Source organism: Trachurus japonicus, chromosome 16 (genome assembly GCF_045865225.1).
Source record: "Trachurus japonicus isolate A0001 chromosome 16, Traja_1.0".
Lineage (NCBI taxonomy): Eukaryota > Metazoa > Chordata > Actinopteri > Carangiformes > Carangidae > Trachurus > Trachurus japonicus.
This window is the reverse complement of record NC_140922.1, coordinates 21,393,806-21,413,729: the sequence shown is the minus strand read 5'-3', so window position 1 is coordinate 21,413,729 and position 19,924 is coordinate 21,393,806. Positions and strand designations below refer to the sequence as shown.

General features: G+C 38.9%; 1 protein-coding gene across 2 annotated transcripts in view; it reads right to left on the bottom strand.

The window, feature by feature from the left end:
• The window catches only part of adcy2a (adenylate cyclase 2a), a 59,279-nt gene that overhangs the window by 31,165 nt on the left and 8,190 nt on the right, over positions 1-19,924 (bottom strand). For both annotated transcript variants that reach the window (XR_015037872.1, XM_085802515.1), the window contains exon 3: positions 5,272-5,433. Coding sequence is in view for 1 of the 2 variants with exons in the window: in XM_085802515.1 (XP_085658641.1) it covers positions 5,272-5,433 (162 nt within the window). In the remaining variant the exon portion in view is untranslated. The remainder of the gene's footprint in view (positions 1-5,271; positions 5,434-19,924) is intronic.

Genomic DNA, 19,924 nt, shown 5'->3' with positions numbered 1-19,924 from the left:
AATTGCATCCAGTGGAAATTGCCCTTTACCTTGCTACACCTCTGCCTGGCCACGTGCATTTGTTGACAACAGAAGCCGTCAAAAAATCAATACATGGCCATGTGCATTTGTTGACAACGAAGCCGTCAAAAAATCAATGGATGGAGCTGTGGATATATGTTAGACTGTGTATATTTGTGTAGCAACCAACTTAAGGTGCCTTACCGCCACCTACTGGACTGGAGGTCCCACACTCCAGTCCTCCAGTCCAGCAGACAGAGGACAAAATGGGCCGCGATTAACCGCGATTAAAAAATTTAATCTCGTTAATTTTTTAAATTAATCTCATCGCGATTAACGCGTTAACTCTGACAGCCCTATTTTGAACATACAGTATTGTAGGAACATATATTATTAAGAGACACTATCATGTTGTCAACAAAAAAATACATAGTACCACCCTCAAATAGAAAGTGTGGATGAAACTTATACACCTGACTCTGGCTGACAAAATAAAAACCTGTGGTCTCCAATTGCTTCAAGCTAAAAGAAATGAGAAACTGATGTAAGTCAAAGTTGGAGAAAGTCAAAGACTGAAGCCCTTTTCACATAGGACGTGGTGTTTTCCATGCGCGCTGCGGGGTTCAGTGCATCAGGACCCTGGTGCGCTCTTTCATACACAATGAATGCTAAGTTGTGCGCAGTCTGAGCTCACTGCATCCTATGTGAAAACGACTTAAGTCAGATAAGGTTGGATTCAAATACAGCCCTACTTCCCCAAATAATGACTGTACCATTGCTACAGCTACTGACAGTCTTTGTGACATACTGTACATCATATATAGTTTAAACAGGGTGTCAGTACTGTCATGGATTTTTGATGATGTAGCACTCGGCAATTACGGTAATACAAAAGACTGAAGATTTTCAATAAATGAACTAGTTGAACAAGACTCCAATGAGCCAACATTGTTAAGCTTAATGGACTGGACAAAGTGGATATGTCAGCATGGTTCCTTCTCACTTACTACCAACGGACCAGTTTATGTGCACTTGGAACAATGCATATTTGCAAACATAATGTAATCATCATTAATAATGGCTGGCATTTACCCATGAGAGGACAGACTGGAATACTTAAATCTGAAATTAGAGTATATTAAAACCAACACACCATTATTATATGCATATTGAATATGCATGTGTGTGTGCCAGTGAATGTACCTCTATGTAGGCACATCTGTGCTTTTAGAGGAATAGTCTGATTGGGTTATTTGATTTCTTTCTCATTGAGAATCAGATAAAAAATATTAATAATACTCATTTGTATGGTAAATATGGAAAAGGCAGTGGGTTACCTTAGCTTATTATGAGAATAGACGCAAGCAGAAACAGCTTGCCTGGCTCTGTCGAAAGGTAACACATTTTTTGCTGCTGTCCTTTTTTTGGCTGAGCAAACAAAGACAACATTTTTTTGATGCCATTGGCATAGCTAAAAGGCAAATTTGTCTGTTATAAATTCAATCTTCAGATGTGAAACGCTAGGAAATGACTCATTACTAAAACAGTTGTGGGATAAATGCAGAACATGTGTAGATCAAAGTTGTAGCAGTTTGTAGAAAATTTCAAAGTACAAACACAAAACCAACTGGTCTTTTGTTACAGTTCAAGATGTTAGTGCCTCTAAACAACAGCAACCATTTCAAAGACAGCAGAGAATTTCTAAATCCTGTTACGTCATTTCTAGCCTCACCTTAAAATCAGACTTGCTTTGACAGCCTGTCCCAACACAAAGGATTGGGCTGAGACTGGCATATTGCAAGTGAAACACAGTCAGAGAAAAATGCATGCATGCATTCACTTTTTTGCTCAAACACAAACATACATGTAAAGTAAAGGACTCAGCAATATGAAAAAAAAACTGTCTAAAAGTGCCTGTAATTTTAATTAACTTTGGCAGAATTTTTGTAAATTGGAATATAGATATGGAACACTTTTTTTTAGTATGACTTATGCTGCGTTCACATGGAGTCCGGTAAACAGCAGACAGCATGCCGGACGAGAGGACGATGGTAAAACTTGGGGGAGCACGGCAAAAAATACCGTGGACGGCAACGGCAATGCCGTTCTGAGTTCAAATATTTTAACTTTTGCCGTCTGCCGCGACGGTAAACTCAACCGAACGTGACGTGTGAGTACGAGTATGTTGACGTTGCCATAGCAACATGGTGAAGCGTCTTGCCGTGCCATCCGACAGTTTGTTTGTTTTTACCGTTCCGTCCAGCGGCATTTGCCATTTACCGTCTGCCGTTTACCGGACTCCATGTGAACGCAGCATTAATGTAGCCACCAATATTGTTAGGAACTGATAAAAGGATAAAGGAAATGGTACAACAATGGTCCTCATTATTAGTAATAATGTGTGTATGCATGCAGCAACACGGTCTTACATGCTGTTGCTTATTGTAAATGTTACAAATCTGAAGACTTGAGAGCCATGGTTGTGGTTTCAGAGTCACGCCTCTTAAACCAAATTAAATTGGCACACTATTGAAATTTAGTGATAATGATTAATAATATGTGGTAGCAGATTTTGAATGGTCACATAAAAAAATCTGACTCCAAGTCCTGTGATCTACCTAGATCTATCAAAAGCCTCGACATGCCTTTCATTTGATCCCCCCAGCTGCTGTAGGCCAGTGCCGCTGTATAATGAGAACCAGCACCCTACTAGTACAGGTACTGAAGTGAGTAAGGATCAGGTTGGAGCCAATATTCCTCTGAAAGAGGAACAAGCTACTCAGGGTGTCGTTTCCATGGCACACTGAATGTACAGTACATGAATGTGAATACAGAACACAGTGATGTACGGTAAGTTACTGCCAGGTGCAAAAATAAAATGAGTCTGAGTTATTTCATTGTTATACCTTAATCCTGTATAGAAGGAAGTTCTGGGAAGTTTCTTCCTTGTTTTTGCTACATCAGACTGAATTTTGGTCCATTCAAATTAAACTGTATGTTTTTTTATGTATTAAATGTATCAAGTGTTTAATTCCATTATGCGTTACATTACTCACAGCAGATCCAAGAATCTTTTGTTTTGCTAGGAAATACTTTCAACCAATATTCTTATCGTATAATGATATCCACTATTTCTACAAGGGATTCTCTTTAGAAGCACTCCTACTGGGACTGTGCTGTGAGGAAAACTGGGCTGATGCATGAGAGGAGCTGGCAGATAGTGACCATGTAGGATACAGCCCCGGGCTGCCCAGATCCCAGTTGGCCCTTGCTACATTGGCACGATAGAGAAGACGTTACTGGAAATCGTATAGCAGTACCACCACAGCAAAGTTCAGGCTCAATTAAAAATGTCTGCAAATGTTTAAATGAGGCGACACAGAGATGCAGAGAAACAGAACTTGAAAACTAGGATAGACATCGGTTGGACATGCCCACTATATTTAGGTAGATTGTTTTGATTTTTCTTATGAAGGACCTATATCGTCTGATTATAACTAGCCCATTCGCTTTATTTATATAGAATGGTTATTATTATCAATGTGTTTGGAGGAGCTTGAACATCAAGTAGTTTTTCAAAAAGATGGACTGCTCATTCTTGTGAAGGTTTAGACTCTAAGGTGACGGGTGGGGATGGTTGGGAAGGTTTGGGAGAGGGGGGACTGGGTAACTATGACAACTGTTTTCACTTGAATGATGAAGCTACCCTATTTCTTTGTGAACACTTTTATTTTCAATATATGCTGCAAACAAATGTATGGTTGTTTTAATGGTAAGATCAATAAAAAATGTTTTAAAAAAACAAGCTGGACTGCTGAACAATCAATAAATCCTTGAGTGGGGCTTGAAAAGACTCCTCGAGTGGTAGTCATATTGTATGATACAAATTGTACCATAAAGATGCATGACCATTTGTAATCAATTCTTTCTTGTGCTGACACAAATGAGTGTCACGGCAATCAAGGAATGCAGCTGACAAACATTAATACTGTTTGTATAGAAAATGTGTTGAGTAGGGCAAATTCCCTGTAGAAACTCATTGAAATGAAGACATGGTAAGTTAAAGTTATTAAATCTTTTGGTATGCTCACATTGCCCTTTGAGGTTCAACTAAATTAATAACGCTAAATTACTTCCTGGTCTCTGAAATATATGGATATCAGTGAGGCATCGTTTTTGTGACATGCTTATTAAATTAATGTTTCCTTTATGCATTAGCTGGAAGTAGCCCTGGGTGAATTAGCAATCACTGACTTTTAGGATCAGATTTGAATAAACTCAAATTAATAAATTTCTTTACCAAGATAATTTGTTTCCTGATACTGTTATTTCTTTGCCTTTCTTTGCATATGCCAACTGCCTGAACATTTCACATTGATACAGCAAAACTGCTGGATAGTGGATGACCTTTTAGTAAAGTATATATTAAAAAAAAGCACATTAGGATTTCTATCGCTCACCTGCTATTCTTAATTAATTTTAGTTTAAAGGTCACATTTGTTTGTTTGCTAAAAATACATACTGTATGGTTAGAATGACCAAAAATGCTTATTCTAGCAGGTTGGGAAAACAGACACATGTCTGGAGAGGGAAACAATTTCATTAAGTTTCCATCTGGATGATATACCAAATCAAACAACAAAACACAGAACTGTGGTTATATTCACTACAAAGCATCACAAAGGTAGAATGTAAGGCTGCAGAGTATAAAACAGCTTCATCTCAGCGGTATTTCTCCTCCTCTTTTACTCTTAGCAAGAAAGTAAATCCGTGAATTTCCACAAGCCTTGAACTTTTCCTTTACATCGAGTCCTTGTACAGCTGCTGTTCCACTGAATTATACAATAGTCACATAATTAACACATTGTAAATCATGATTAATTAACAAATGAATTGTGCTGAGTTGAGGTACACAGATGAGTGTAGGCCTACATTTTGTGAATTTGTGAAATTCTGTGTTTGTTCTCTTATACAAATGTGACTGCTCCACTTGGAGAAACATTCTGCCAATTCCAATAAAAAAATGCATACAATAATATAAAACAAATACAAAAACAGGAATATGCTGCAAAGAAAAGGAAGTGCCGTAGAAAGCTACAACAAATACAGTAACTACACTGAAAATACAGCAACGATGCTAAAATAATACACACAAACCCGAAATCAATACAACAGAAAACCTGTCAGTGATATTTGAAAATTACACTGTAGGGCTGCTGCTGCTGATGTGGTCAAGCCAATTGTCAACCACAATATTATTGATCATCTTACCTGCCACACTACTGGTTCCATGTGATCAGCTGTGGTGGACAGGCAGACACTCAGCACAATGGTGTGCGAGGCTGAGGTCAGGGCACTGGCGATGATAGCGTCCCGCATGGAGAACGGCAGCATAGTGTAGACCACAAACACAATGAACAGGAAGAATGACACCTGCGGAGAGAACGTCAAAGACGATGAGAGTGATAGATGCAAAAGAAAAAGAAAATACAGAGATAGAAATATGTGTTGACACAGTCACTGTGGGGAGAGAAAACCATGACCCTGTAAGTCTGAATAACACAAACACTGCTTGAACTTTATACACAGCGTCTACATAACAAACTCCAGCCCTTTTTTTAAAGGCATTTAGTATTGAGAGACTCAATGACAGAGGGAAAGGGGAGAAGAGGACATAATGCTGACACTGAGCATATACTGTTAAGCACTGAATGATAATCCCATCACAAAATTCTCCTGATTTCACAGAAGCAGAAATGGGGACTGTCGTGTCGTCTATCACACTTCGATCCCTACACCTTAGAGAAGCATGTGTAGTGCTTCCCTTTTTACCCGAGGGCCACACACATACAAATAGGTTCACACACACACACACACACACACACTTCTTTATTAGGCCTCCCGCTGCAGGGTTAGAGCAGCTCATCTGCTGTTGTGCATGGACAGAAAGAGGCCACTGTTCTGTTCTGCAGCCAGGTGCCAGTTAACCTTTCTTGAGTTATTTGCAGGGCCAGTGGGAAAGCAGGGTTAGTGTGTGGGGGGCAGTGAGATGGAAACAGGAAAGGAAGGCAACAGAGCAAGAGGAGGGGTGGTGACTGAAAATGAGAAAAACAGTCATTTCTCTGTGTAGGCTTGGGTGACTAACATACAGTTCTATGTGTGTATACTTTCTTAGCAGCTAACTAGTGAACATAAATGGCTGCAAAAATACACATGCATAGTATCAAAGGTCTACCTTAGAGACAATGCTTTATTTGTGTCTGAATTAAAATTCTGCTCAAATGAGTAATAATCTTTGGCATTTGCAGACTTCACTCCATAAAAATGTAGGGAAATATTTACAGAGCCTAATCAAGATCATCTTCTCAGCTAAGCAACAGTTACCATGTTAAAATAAAGACAGCCATTATATTTTAGTATTTGTATGCAGCTACTCTGCATGTACTTTAGTACATTTTAATACCCTGCAGTATTAGTGCAATATTACAGGTTGAACATAAAGAACATGTTTTAGGTTATAACTAGCTCTTTCCGAGGAATTATAAAGAATTTATAATACGTATTTTAGAAAGACCATACATAGTAATAATCATTACAACATATCAATGTTTTTCAAGTACAGATAATCACTAGCAATTAGACCGTAGATCATGGTATAAAGTGAGTGTTCGGATGAAATTCAGCTTTTGCTGTATGATAATGTGATCAATAGAAAAGCAGACTGGGAGCTGAAATCAAGAAAAAGCATCAATGTACCAGAAAAAAAAATGCTTAAAAAAGGAAATTAAAAAGCAAAGAATCACCTGATTTATTCTCATAAGAACTTCTGAAACAACTAGCAATTACGAGTTATTTGTTTTTCAAACTGTAATTTATTTTGTTGCATTGAAATGATGAACACTGGGGCGGTGTTTAGCTCAGTTGGTGTTGAGGCTACAGTACTCGAATCCCGCAACGAGCGGCCCTTTCCTGCATGTCATTCCCCCCCTCTCTGCTTCCCTATTTCCTGTCTCACTCTCTCGACTGTGCTTTCCATTAAAGGCAAGTAATATCTTGATATATTGATAACATATCACTCCAACCACAATCCCCTGCTTGTCTGCCACCGAAGCAGCTACAATCTTTACCCAGTAATTGGAATATATCAGAACAAATATCTCTTTCAATAAATGTTAGGTATCATCATATTCAGTTGGATAATTTTGTGATCTTTTTTTTCTCATTCATGAAACATTAGTAAATCTGTGTGTAGATTTGCACATAAAAGTCCACGCTACTAAAACTCTACTCCAGATTCATGAACGGTGCGGGAAACTCAGATTTGATTGTAAGCACGTGTGTAAGATCATGAATGCCCACCCAACGTAAATTAACAGCACGCCCCCGGTGATCAGCTATTAGCATATCTCCGCCCATGAATAGCCATATAAGGAGATCCTGACCACCATATAAGGAGGTAGGTGCATCCTGTTCACCTGCAGCCATGACGCAAACGAGGAAAGAGGGAGAGAGAGAGAGAAAAAAAAGAGAGATCGTGGATCAAAGTCATTTTGGGTGAAGTGAAGTCCAGAAAAAATATTTAATTCTCTTCTGTTAGTAGTGGTGTGACTGGGACAGGTAAATCAAAGTTGTGGAGGTAAGTAACAGATATAGTGAATTAAGTATCCTTGGTTTAAAGAACCATTTAAAAAGTAAAGCCCAAATAGTTCAATATGAAATGGAAAAAATAAAAATACACATAACTACAGCAACCACAGGAGGAGGAGGCTGGTTGTATCAATGAAGTTATATATTAGGCAGGTTATATTCTTACAGATGCACCAGCCGTCTCTCACAGCTCCAAACCGGTGCCAACTGCGCTATTGCGCAGGATGAAGTGTGCGTCCACTGAGCGTGTAGCAACATGTAGCATCACACACTTTGCATCGCATATCAGCTGCACATTTATGGAATAAAAGTAAACAGTGACAAAGTCAAATCGCTTATTAAAAAATAAGACCTTCTGCCAGCAGCAGGATTCCTGTGACCTTTCCATTATATCAGTCAATATCTAAAACTAAGGTGCAGAAGTACAGTATCAGTGGCTTTTTTTTATATACTCAACATAATGAAGAAATATATATGAAATATTCATAAACACTGTGCAGAACAATAGCAACACCCTCGAGTGACCATGTTTTTTTGCCTTTTCAAATCCTGCAAATCCAGAAAACAGTTTTACACAAAAGTGCAATAGATTGCAGTATTTATACTGCATGACTGATACAGTTAAGCAATTACCACCCAAAAAAACCCCAAAAACACACGCACATAAATATGCCTTCACTGCATGCCTTTTGAATTGAATTAAGTCTTTGTGGCACTCACGAGGATAAATGTAAAATCCTCAAGCTTGTTAAGTATCCAAGGCTCAGAGTCAGTTACCTATTATAACTCATGGACAACAGAGCTTAGTTAACATAGAGCCGAGGAGAAACAGAAAAAAGTCCCTGTAAGAGAAAAGAATTTAGCTACCACCAATAGTAGCTTATTTCATCGCCAGGTTTCTGCCTTTGTTGTCTGTGGAACAGCAGCATTGATGAGACCTTCTATAATCATTCAAGCCCACCACTTGTCAAGATCAGTAACCTCTGATTTCCCCTGACCATGGAAAAAGGCACATCATGAGAAGCCAGTACACAGTATCCTGCTTCTTGAATATATAACTAGACTGTATTGATTTGTCTCATTTCCCGTGTTGACACTGTGCCACCAGTTTCTCTCCTTACTCACAGCACAACTAGTATAACCCCCAAACTGTGCAGACCCTCAGCCCAATCTTTGCAACAGCTGCCTCATTATCGTAATCAGTGGATTTCATCGTTATAGACCTGCAGTCTGGCATTTCTATTTCCCCTTCTATTTAAGCTGCTATTCCGTAGGCTATGACAGAAAATATTATTTTGAGCATCCAGAAACAATCGTTTTTTAAAAGCAAAGGTGGTGCACAGATTTTAGTCCAACAAAAACGGCATTAAACTGGTGCTTGCACCTTTATATGAAACATAATAAGTTGAGGACTTGAGGGGTTTGAACTCTCAGTAAAGAAAATAGGCAATATACCATACAGTTTGATTCGTTTGGTCTCTTGTTTCTTCATGCTGGTTTCTGAAGAATACCAGTTGCATAACCGCAACCCAGGAAACAAGTGATTCCAATCTCTGTGTGCCCAATTAAAGCTTGGTCGGGCCATGGTGTAGTCTTATTTTATTCTCATGTCATAGCTCACTAATACTGAGAACAAGAGTGGAACTGAGAAGAGGCTGAGGAATAGGAAAGTAGGCAAACGTGGTAGGAATCCAATTGTAAAACGTTTTACAACTGGAAATGTTTTACTTTTTTCTTTTTACTTTTATCTGGTAAAACGACAAGACTAAGCACAGCGGTGGAGTGGCGTGTCATATTGTAACGGTTTCGGTAGGAGTTTTAGTGGGGGGTTTTGGGAGTGCCAACCAGGTCTCTCTCCTGGTACGTAAGATAGGTTTTTGTTTTGTCAGCAGAGCTGAGAGATGGTGAAAACAGAATCATACAGATGGTGAGAGAAAGAGACTACAGTGGCTGCAGTGATCCTGATTCGAGTAGAACTTCCTTTCTTCACTGGTGTCAGTGTTTTTAGAGTGTAGCAAAAATAAAGGAGCAGCAAATCTGGTCAAATCCCTACAATAAGAACAGTCTAGATATAAATATATTTGTTCTAGAGCAAAATACATCTAAAATTTAGAAATAAAGAGATTTAAGTTTCAAATTAAAACAAAACTAACAGGTCACAGCCATTCTACAACCTTCAGAGGGATAACAAAGGATGGACATACAACTTAGCACACAAGATGCTAATTGCTGGTAAATATCATCTAGCAAGGTAACATAATATGCTTACAGTCCAAAAGCCTTTTTTCTAAATGACTGCTCTGAAATCCAATGCTGCTAACTCAATCATGAAACTGTATCAAGGATAATGGAGAGGCTGCTGGGGAAGAGACACCTGCTTAGTTATCTGACAGTACATACTTAATACTTGACACTGTAATAAAAACAGTTAGGGGCTTCCGTCATTGTGGTTAATGCAAGCTCATAAGGACCCTCCGCCTGACAATTAAGTGGACAAGGCTTTTTGTGGTCCATCAAGGTACATTCAACTCTGCCTCTGTCCATGAATCAATTTCTTGATAATGACACTAAGGGGGGTTTACAAAACAAATTATATAGATGGAGTGTCCGATTACATCAGGCTTTTAGTCTACAGTCTGTGACAAAGATTAGTTTATAGGCTAGATTTACAATGTAGAGTCTGTGTGTATGTGAGCATGTACTGTGAGTGTCAGCCTGTACAATGAGATGAAAAGAGCATCTCTACCTTTTTTTTAGGATTTAATGGGAGACTAAATCAAAGTAAAAAGACAGGTTTATAGCCGAGACTGGAATTAAATGAAGTAGATAAGAAATTGCTCAGTTTGTAATTTCTACAATTAGTTGGGCAGGTTGTCTTTGATCCCTGAGATAAAGAACAATGTTTAGCTGAAAAATTACATATTTTCCCTCCATTTTCCAGGAGTCAACCTGCTTTAAGAAAAGGATTCATCCTTTATAAATGTTATCCTGTATCTCTCCTCGTCTCTTTCTGCTTCCCTCTCTTATCACCCTTGTATTTTTTCTATCAGTAGGCTCTGTCCTACTTTTGCCATTTACCCTTTTTCCTATTTTAGACTGGCAGGCCTTTTCCTTCATCCCCGACTCTTTTCCCCACCTCTGCCTGAAAGGCTAATGAGGCTGGCTGTGTACTCACAAAGGAGTGTGTGTGAGTGCCTGTGCATGTGTGTGACGAGAGACAGTGAGGGAATCAAGAGAGACAGAGAGAAGGAAGGGAGGAGGAGGGGGGAGGGTCCAGACATCTTTCAGTGAGAGGTAGAGACTGGTCCACACAGATAAGCCCTTCTCCTTGCCGTCCGCAAAGAGAGAGGGCTTTGTGGGGAGAAGATAAGCATCCATTTGATTTCAGGTTTGAAAAAGGAAAGTATACTGTATACAAACCAACTTTAGCAGAGTGGTTATAGTGAGACAACACAGCAGAGGGAAAATTCTGAGCCTCTATGCTATTTCTTTTATCTGACAGTGTACTGTGCTCACACAGTGGAGTTTGCTCTGTAACTACGATACCTCTTGTTCTCTTATTGTCTCTCTTTGAGGTTGTCAACACAAATAATATGTTTATTTTGACAGCTGTCTATCAGCTCTATGTGGGGAAGCTGCTTCATGCCACAAGAGTTTAAAAAAAAACATACGGTAAGAAATCACTAGTTTTCCATTGGATTTCTCCAAATCATTGTAAAATATTTTCAATTACAATTGACCCTTTGCATAAGCCCCACCCCCTTGGTTACTGTTTTTTATCCAAGTATAGCAATAGCTTCCATGTAAAAACAACTACAGTTGTTCTGGCAATCGTGAATAACAACAGAAAATGTGTCCTGTTAGAAGCTATAAAGAATGCACATGAGTATTTTGAAGATAGGTTTAGGAGATAAAAGGGAACATTTAAAGACAACGTATTAAAGCAGTGACAGTACTGAGCCTCCACATCACAATGCATAGCACTGTCCTACGACCTACTTAAAGCCAAGGGAATGTTATACTTGGTCCCATTTGGTCCATTACTATGATCAGCATATTTTTAATGATATAAAAAGCTTATTACCTACTTTTGGTGCATTTTGTTGTCATTTTAGGTCAACCATGTGTCCAACATGTTTTTTTTTAAAGATACCTTGTGTGCTAATTGGTACTAAATTAGATGGTTTTCCTAACCAGTAATAGCCAGGGGTCATTATCACAGCAAATTTAACATGGCTGTAACAAAAACAAGACAGACAAGAATACATACAAGAATTTTCTTGTGAAAAAAAATATATGACACATACAATGAAAGCTAATTAAAAGATGCTGGAGATTTTAAAAGATTGTACATCGGTCATCAAAAACATATGTTGACACCTGACAGAAGAACAGTAATACAAATGATACTGACTGGTGGGTTATAGACAAAAATGAATGGTAGTAGAAAAGAACTGTATATGGTATAGTCTATGGGTGTAGAATATTTCAAATAAATATCCAATGTAGACCTTATAGAATAGACCAATCTCTCATCTACAAAAACAACAAATACATAAATCTGCTGTAGGAGAAACATGATTATTACATCCTGCATCACAAACCACCATCATAAATGAAAGATGAGGCTTTTCAACAGTTTTTAAGAACCTCAGCACATTTCCTCAATTCATTTTCTTTTGCTTTGTATCCATGCCTGCTCTTCATCTCACACCCTAAAAACAACGTTGGGAGCTGAGTGTAGCTAATTTGAAAAAGTCCTTGATGGGAATCTCAACATAGATTTTTATGATCTCTTGATTATTTAACCAAATTCTGTTTCTGACATTAAAATTTGCTGTGCCACTTCAGCGTTGGTGCGCAGTCAAAACCAAAAGCATCACAAGAGAAGCTGTGTGTGCCCTTGCAAAATGGATAATGGTAATGGGATGTTCATTTAATGAAACATATTTATTTTGTACCATCCACTTCTGTCTCATGACCTACCACAAAGCATGTTGTATGTTTTTTCCATCAGTACTATCAACATAAAAGAAATAAAAGATACAGAGATCCAAAGATCTTATCAATCAATTCATCTTCTGTCTCCATTTCTTCTCCATCTTTCATTTTACTTATCCACATTGCCACAAAGTTTTCCATTTAGCCTTACAAGTCATTCCATTATCACTGCTGTCTGTCTTTTCCCCTTGGTACTATTGCAGGAAACATTTTCATCAACAGCAACATTGTATGAAAGACGTGGGACAGAAAGCAATCACCCGTAATGAGCTTAGAGCTATACATGACAGGTGAGGCGGTGGGAGGGCATGAAGCCCTCGCTTGTTTCATTCCTGACTTCTCATTGCTGGAGCTCCTCACTACAGAACAGAGCGCATTTAATTAACTCAGACTTTTACTTTGCCTCCCTTCATTTCTTTTCTCAAGCAACCATCCACTTAGCAACACCAGGGTGGCCACAGATTCTAAGACATGGTTATTAATATAATTGGCTGATAAGTGTGGAAGAAAATTCTTATTCAGTGTAGATCAAAACCTCATGAATGTCTCTGATTCATTCACTCAACACACCTTCTTGTCTAGGTCTTTGTTTCTCTGATACAATTACCTTTCCTTCTTACTCTTGATAATTAAGTTGTATGTCTCATGCTAATTCCATCAGGACCTTGACATGCAAATGCCTTTGTTTCCCTTGTAACCCTATGTACCCCCCCTTCCTTGTAACTGTATATCTGTCCCCTTGCCCTTCATTCTGGGTCAGTCTATTGTCGCAGACGCGCTCTGTGTCAGTAGGCTCACCGTTTTCCGGATTACTATTAAATTCACCACACCACAGCATACTTTGGGTCTGAACTGCTGAATTTTCTACAACAAATGGTGCCGTGACCCGGATGGCAACACACTTCCAAGGAGACTCCTTCTTCCAGACCAGAGGATCCACCAGTGACTTGAGAACCCAAATTAACTAGAGGTAAGGGAGCCTTTTAAAAACCCAATTGTGGTCGCTGTGTGGTCTGATGGCCTGTGAAGTTGGAGTCCCAAAGAAGTTGACGCCATCCGATTGTATGTAAGTCTGCTGTGTGGTGGTGAAAAGAGGGGTTAAAGCTTTTGTGAAATATGGAGTAGAGGTTACTCCCCAAGGTTTGATTGATTAAAAAAAAAAAATTGAAAGAATTTATCCATGGTTTAAAGGGTTGAGTAGTGGGTACTCCCCGGAGGCTGAGTAGTGGGTACTCCCTCTTAAATGAGTCGATGCTTTCTCTCGTGAATGTATAGAAATACTAGGACTTCATAACCCCACACCAGGTTTTGAGGTTACATTGTTTTTCTAGCCTTTAGAATTTGACTTGCTCTCCTATCGGTAAAGCATTCCAGGGACGGGAATACTCATAAAAATGCATGCTATGTGTCTAAGTACTTGTGAATACTTAGGAAAACTCGAATTTCATTCCCCACAACACAGAGTTTGAGATTGCTTGTTCTTCTAGCCCTAAAATCGATGATTCTTTTAGTGGTCAAACTATTCCTGGGAAAGAAAGACTAATTCCGGCCAAGAAAATTAAAAAAGAAAGACAAAAAAAAAGGGGGGCCGAAGTGCAGCTGCAACGGAAAATAAAATGGGCCTTGTATATATTTTATGTTAACAACCCTTAGTAGAACCCCAGATTTCCTTTTGTGTCATTTTGTCTTGTTTTGTTTTATTTTGCTTTCTACTATTAATAAGTAAGATTGTTGAAAGAACTGGGAAATGTAACATGGTTGAAGGTATTGAAATGTGTAAATTTACTGAGAGAATTGAGACGTGAATATTTATGGAAAATTTGATGTAATTTTACCTTGGGAGATCCAACATAATAGAAAATGGGAAGTTGTTTAAGTAGAGGGTTAGAGAGAGATTTGAGTGGTCCTGTAAAGTACATGCGTGATAATTATGGTAAAGAAAGCATTAAATTTGTTGCAATATTGGACTAAAATAACTGTAGATGATGGACTTCTAAAATTTCCCCAAAATAGCACTTTTGATCGAACGCGATTAGAAAACCTAAAAGAGAGGTTAAGCTCTCGTAGAGATAGAAATAAACATTTCTTCTCTCTTAGACTTTGGAGAGATGAAAGTCGACGTCGCCATACAGACTCTCAATTGGCTTCACTTTCTGATCAAAATAAGAAATTGGTAGCTCAATTGGAAAAAAAAAAAAAAAGACACAACGCAATTGGAAGAAAGAAAAAAAAAACACAACGCAAACAAAAATTAAATTAAACGATCACACAAATGTAACTTCTAAAATTAAAAAATTTAATATTTGAACGGTAACAAAAAGTGAAATGAGGGAAAAGTCTGTAAATCATGAAATGTTAAAAGAATGTTTACAGATGGCGAAAGCAACACAAGAATTGCTTCTTTAAAAAAAAAAAAAAGAAAAAAAAAAAAAAGAAAGAAAAATGTAACTCACACTGACACTACAGCACCAAGCTCGTAGATTTCCTTTTGTTTGTTTCCACAGTTGGCAGCTTTGAAGCCTGGATCCTGACCTTGAAGACATCCCACCGATTCATCCCTCAGCCCACCATAGAACTCTACGATACCCAACAAGAGAAGAGAAACCGACTCCTCCAACGTGACACAAAAAAAAAAAAAAAAATAATAATAATAATAATAATTCAGGAGCAGCTCATCCTAATGCATCTGTTCAACTACAAAACTCTCCAGACCCCTCTTCTACAATTGCACACAGACTGTGTCATCCCAATCAAGATACAGCCTTCAACATGCCCACGACTGAAGTATCTGGACCAGAAGATACAGAATTTGGTTTTCTGTGTAAGGACTTCTACTGACATCAACACAGTCTGGAAACATGGACAACCCAGTCATGAACGCAGAAGAAGAGGACGTGGCCGACACAGAAAACTGGGGACATTGGACATTGGGTATGAAAACTTTCTCACAAGAACATCATCAACTGAAGCAAACAAAGACTGAGGATGATCGGGGGTTTGTCGAAGGGAAATGGATCCTTGCTGACAAGCTTGACCAACCTGTGAAACCTGAGAAAGGTACTGCACCACATTCACACACCCATAAAGTGTATAGATTATACACATCGCTACAAATTGTGTTTGAACACTGACACTAGTTATGAAAGAACTGAGAAAAAATTATGTGTTGTGTTCATCAGGTCAAAATAGTTACAGATACCATTACCATCCCACTTAAATGTGCAGATGGACCAAATGCCCCATTAACCTGATGGGCAGATACTTGATGTGCAAATTAGGCCTTTGTCTGGTCTCAACCCCAGATGTAGCAAAACAAACTGATCTAATTTGGAGCCAAATGTTTTTCACACTACTTTGTTCACCACACCCTAGACCTGCAGTATGCATATCAATGGAAATTGCAACCCTTAACGGCCTTTTCCAAGCTTGTTACAGAAGCCAGAAAACAGTTTTTGACACCAGAGGAACTGCATTGAACCTCTTGTGTCACCAGGACCTGATGAGACATTTGAAAAAGGTTGGTTGGGAAAGAGAGTTGATACTGGAGCACACATCTACCGGACAACACAGATGTGCTTTATCATTCTCTCTCACACCAATTCAATTTTGACATGTACACCACAGACCATTTGATTCTATACATTTACACTTGCAATTAGAGAAAAGATTAGGACCCATTTAAGAAAAACAATGTAAGCGCGCAGCCAATTGGCAAGAAAACATCTGAGAACTATTCTTAAGAGTTTAACATCTGTTGTGCACACTCAAAGAAAATCCAGCTGGTAGTACCTAAAACACTTTTTAGGTTTGTTTGTTTGTATGTTTGCATGTTTGTGTGTTTGTATGTTTGTTTTTGTCTGAAACAAGTTAAAACTATTTCAGCCCTACAGGAGGTCCCTAAGACACTGTGGGTTGTCAGTCACTATGATGTTTGGCCTCATATGAACCTATTGTGATCACTCCAAAATCAAGAAGCTATCGATTTACATAATGCCAGTCTTTGAGTCTTTTAAAGCAGTAGGAGTAATTGTTCCCTGTAAAGACTCCCCAGTTGGCACACCTTTGTTCACCTCTCCACAACACGATGACTAAAATTTGACACTGTACTTTTAGAAATGTCCAACATTACTGTCATAAGATGCAATATTTTTAACCCTATCACTCTTTTCCCCCCCACCAGATGATGGAAAAGAACATAACTGAATTGCTATCTTCCAACAGGTTGACTCCTGACTGGACCGACAAGAATAACCATTAACAAACTAACAAACTAACTAACTAACTAACCTGATTTGGTTCTTTCTTGTATTAGATCTGTTTAAGTTCACTCTCCTCTCACTATTTTACTCCCACTTTGCTAATGTGACACATGGGTAAAACCATGTGTCAAAAGGGGGGATATTGGATGTGTATGTTTTGTTTAGACAACAGATGCAGCAAGTGAAAATCAGCCTTTTCACGACCAACGTCCACACCACTCCATGATTTCCAGCTCTGAAGATGGTCACTGCAGGAAGGAGCCAACAAAGGGACCAGCTGTGAACCAAAGCAACACAAAGAGGAACTCCATGGAATCAACAAGGACCATCCAGATGCATAGGTCCTTCTCCATCACACCTAAGACCCATCCAGCACATCTGAGGAGCAACACAGGCCTGATGGCCCAGAAGACGAAGAACCTCATTGAAACAACTTCACCTACCAACAGAGCTGAGGAGCAATGCAGAACCAACGACCGCATTGTGGCACCCACATCTCTGTACCCATGGCTGGCCCGAATGTCACATGGTTTCTCACATGTGAACAAAGGAGCAATGTGCCAAAATGTGTTAAAGGACTGGTATGCACCAGGATTTACATCCTATGCAAAAGACTATTGTGAAAATTGTCTAATATGTCAACAGCATAACCCAGGGAAGACAACGCGAGTGGAAATGTCAACACATCCACCACCCCGGGACCCTTTCGAAGCCCTACAAATTGACTTTATCCACATGCCAAAATGTGAGGGATATGAATATGTTCTTGTATGCATTGACATGTTCTCCAACTGGCCTGAAGCCTGGCCTTGCAAGAAGGCTGACTCTACGTCTGTGGCGAAATGTTTACTGAAAGACATTGTTCCACGGTTTGGGATTCCACAAAACATCAACTCCGACAGAGGAAGTCATTTCACAGGACAAATAATGACTGAACTCTATCAAACATTGGGAATTAAACAAAGACTACACTGTCCATATCATCCACAATCCTCAGGGTTGGTTGAAAGACACAATGGCATCCTGAATATGTTCTTGTATGCATTGACATGTTCTCCAACTGGCCTGAAGCCTGGCCTTGCAAGAAGGCTGACTCTACGTCTGTGGCGAAATGTTTACTGAAAGACATTGTTCCACGGTTTGGGATTCCACAAAACATCAACTCCGACAGAGGAAGTCATTTCACAGGACAAATAATGACTGAACTCTATCAAACATTGGGAATTAAACAAAGACTACACTGTCCATATCATCCACAATCCTCAGGGTTGGTTGAAAGACACAATGGCATCCTGAAGAACAAATTAGCCAAACTGTGTGCTGAAACGGGACTGAAATGGACAACACTTTTGCCTCTGGCCCTCATGTCAATGAGGTCCTCTCCTATCAGAAAACACAAACTCACACCTCATGAAATCATTACAGGGAGACCAATGACTGTACCAGTTCAACCTCGGAACTTCAAAGTGTAAGACGGTGCACAACCTACCGACAGAACACTCTTCAACAGGATCTTCAGGTGAATATGGACAATTTGCAGACATGCTTGGAAAATGCTCTATGCCACTTCCAAAAGGGATTTATTGGATTTGTGGCACAAAAGCTTTTGAGTATCTACCAAAGAACTGGTCTGGAACATGTGGTCTGGGCCATGTGATTCCAGCTATGAGAGTACTCCCAAAACCACCTGAGGTCCAGATTGTTAAAAGAGACTTGTATACACACGCAGTCCACTTGGACAAGATTTTTTGGTGCCCTTATTCCAAACTATGGTGTCATGTCCGCTCTCGACCAGATAAGAGATCTTTCTCATGCTGTTGAAGATCTTGCCAACACCACTGCCAAGGGTTTGTCACTACTTTCACAGGAAGTAACTGCCATTAGAATTATGACTTTACAAAATCGTGCCGCACTGGACTATCTTCTAGCATCACAGGGTGGAACTTGCGCCATTATTGGAACAGAGTGTTGTGTTTTCATACCTGATAACAATACTACCCTACAAGTGATAACTAACCATATCAACAATATTGCAAATCAACTTCATCACCCAGATACCCCGGGTCTTTTTGGTTGGCTTAGAAACGAATTAGGATCAGTGGGTTACCTAATTCTTGAAAGTATGCTCCTTGCTTTTGGATTTGTTTGTTTTATTGGTCTCATAATACATTGTGTGAAATGTATTCTCTGTTACTCCATATCTAGAAACACCACTAACATCATGTTATCTACACCTTCTCAAGATCCTCCAAATGAGGAAGAGGATCCTAACTTCTTGTGCAATATTAGAATAGATTTTGAAGATGTCTAGATGGTGTATTATTAAAATTGGTTTAGTTTAAACTTTTACACTGTGATCTCTAATGATCACACTTTAAATTCCCTTTTCCTGTATTTCATTCTTGGTAATTTTACTTATATCTTCTCAATTATTTCTAATACTACTAAAATTTAAACATGTTTACAAACTGTTTTACTAAATTTACTTTGTATTTTTTGTTTTTACCTCATGGACACAATTGGTATGCTCATTACTTAAATTTCATTTGGATTGCGTCATTTTACTGTATGTTAGATTTTTCTCTCTTTGATAATTTCTCTAACCTTCTGATTTTATTTTTTTCTTTAAAAAAAAAAAAAGGATGGATTGTGGAAGAAAATTCTTATTCAGTGTAGATCAAAACCTCATGAATGTCTCTGATTCATTCACTCAACACACCTTCTTGTCTAGGTCTTTGTTTCTCTGATACAATTACCTTTCCTTCTTACTCTTGATAATTAAGTTGTATGTCTCATGCTAATTCCATCAGGACCTTGACATGCAAATGCCTTTGTTTCCCTTGTAACCCTATGTACCCCCCCTTCCTTGTAACTGTATATCTGTCCCCTTGCCCTTCATTCTGGGTCAGTCTATTGTCGCAGACGCGCTCTGTGTCAGTAGGCTCACCGTTTTCCGGATTACTATTAAATTCACCACACCACAGCATACTTTGGGTCTGAACTGCTGAATTTTCTAC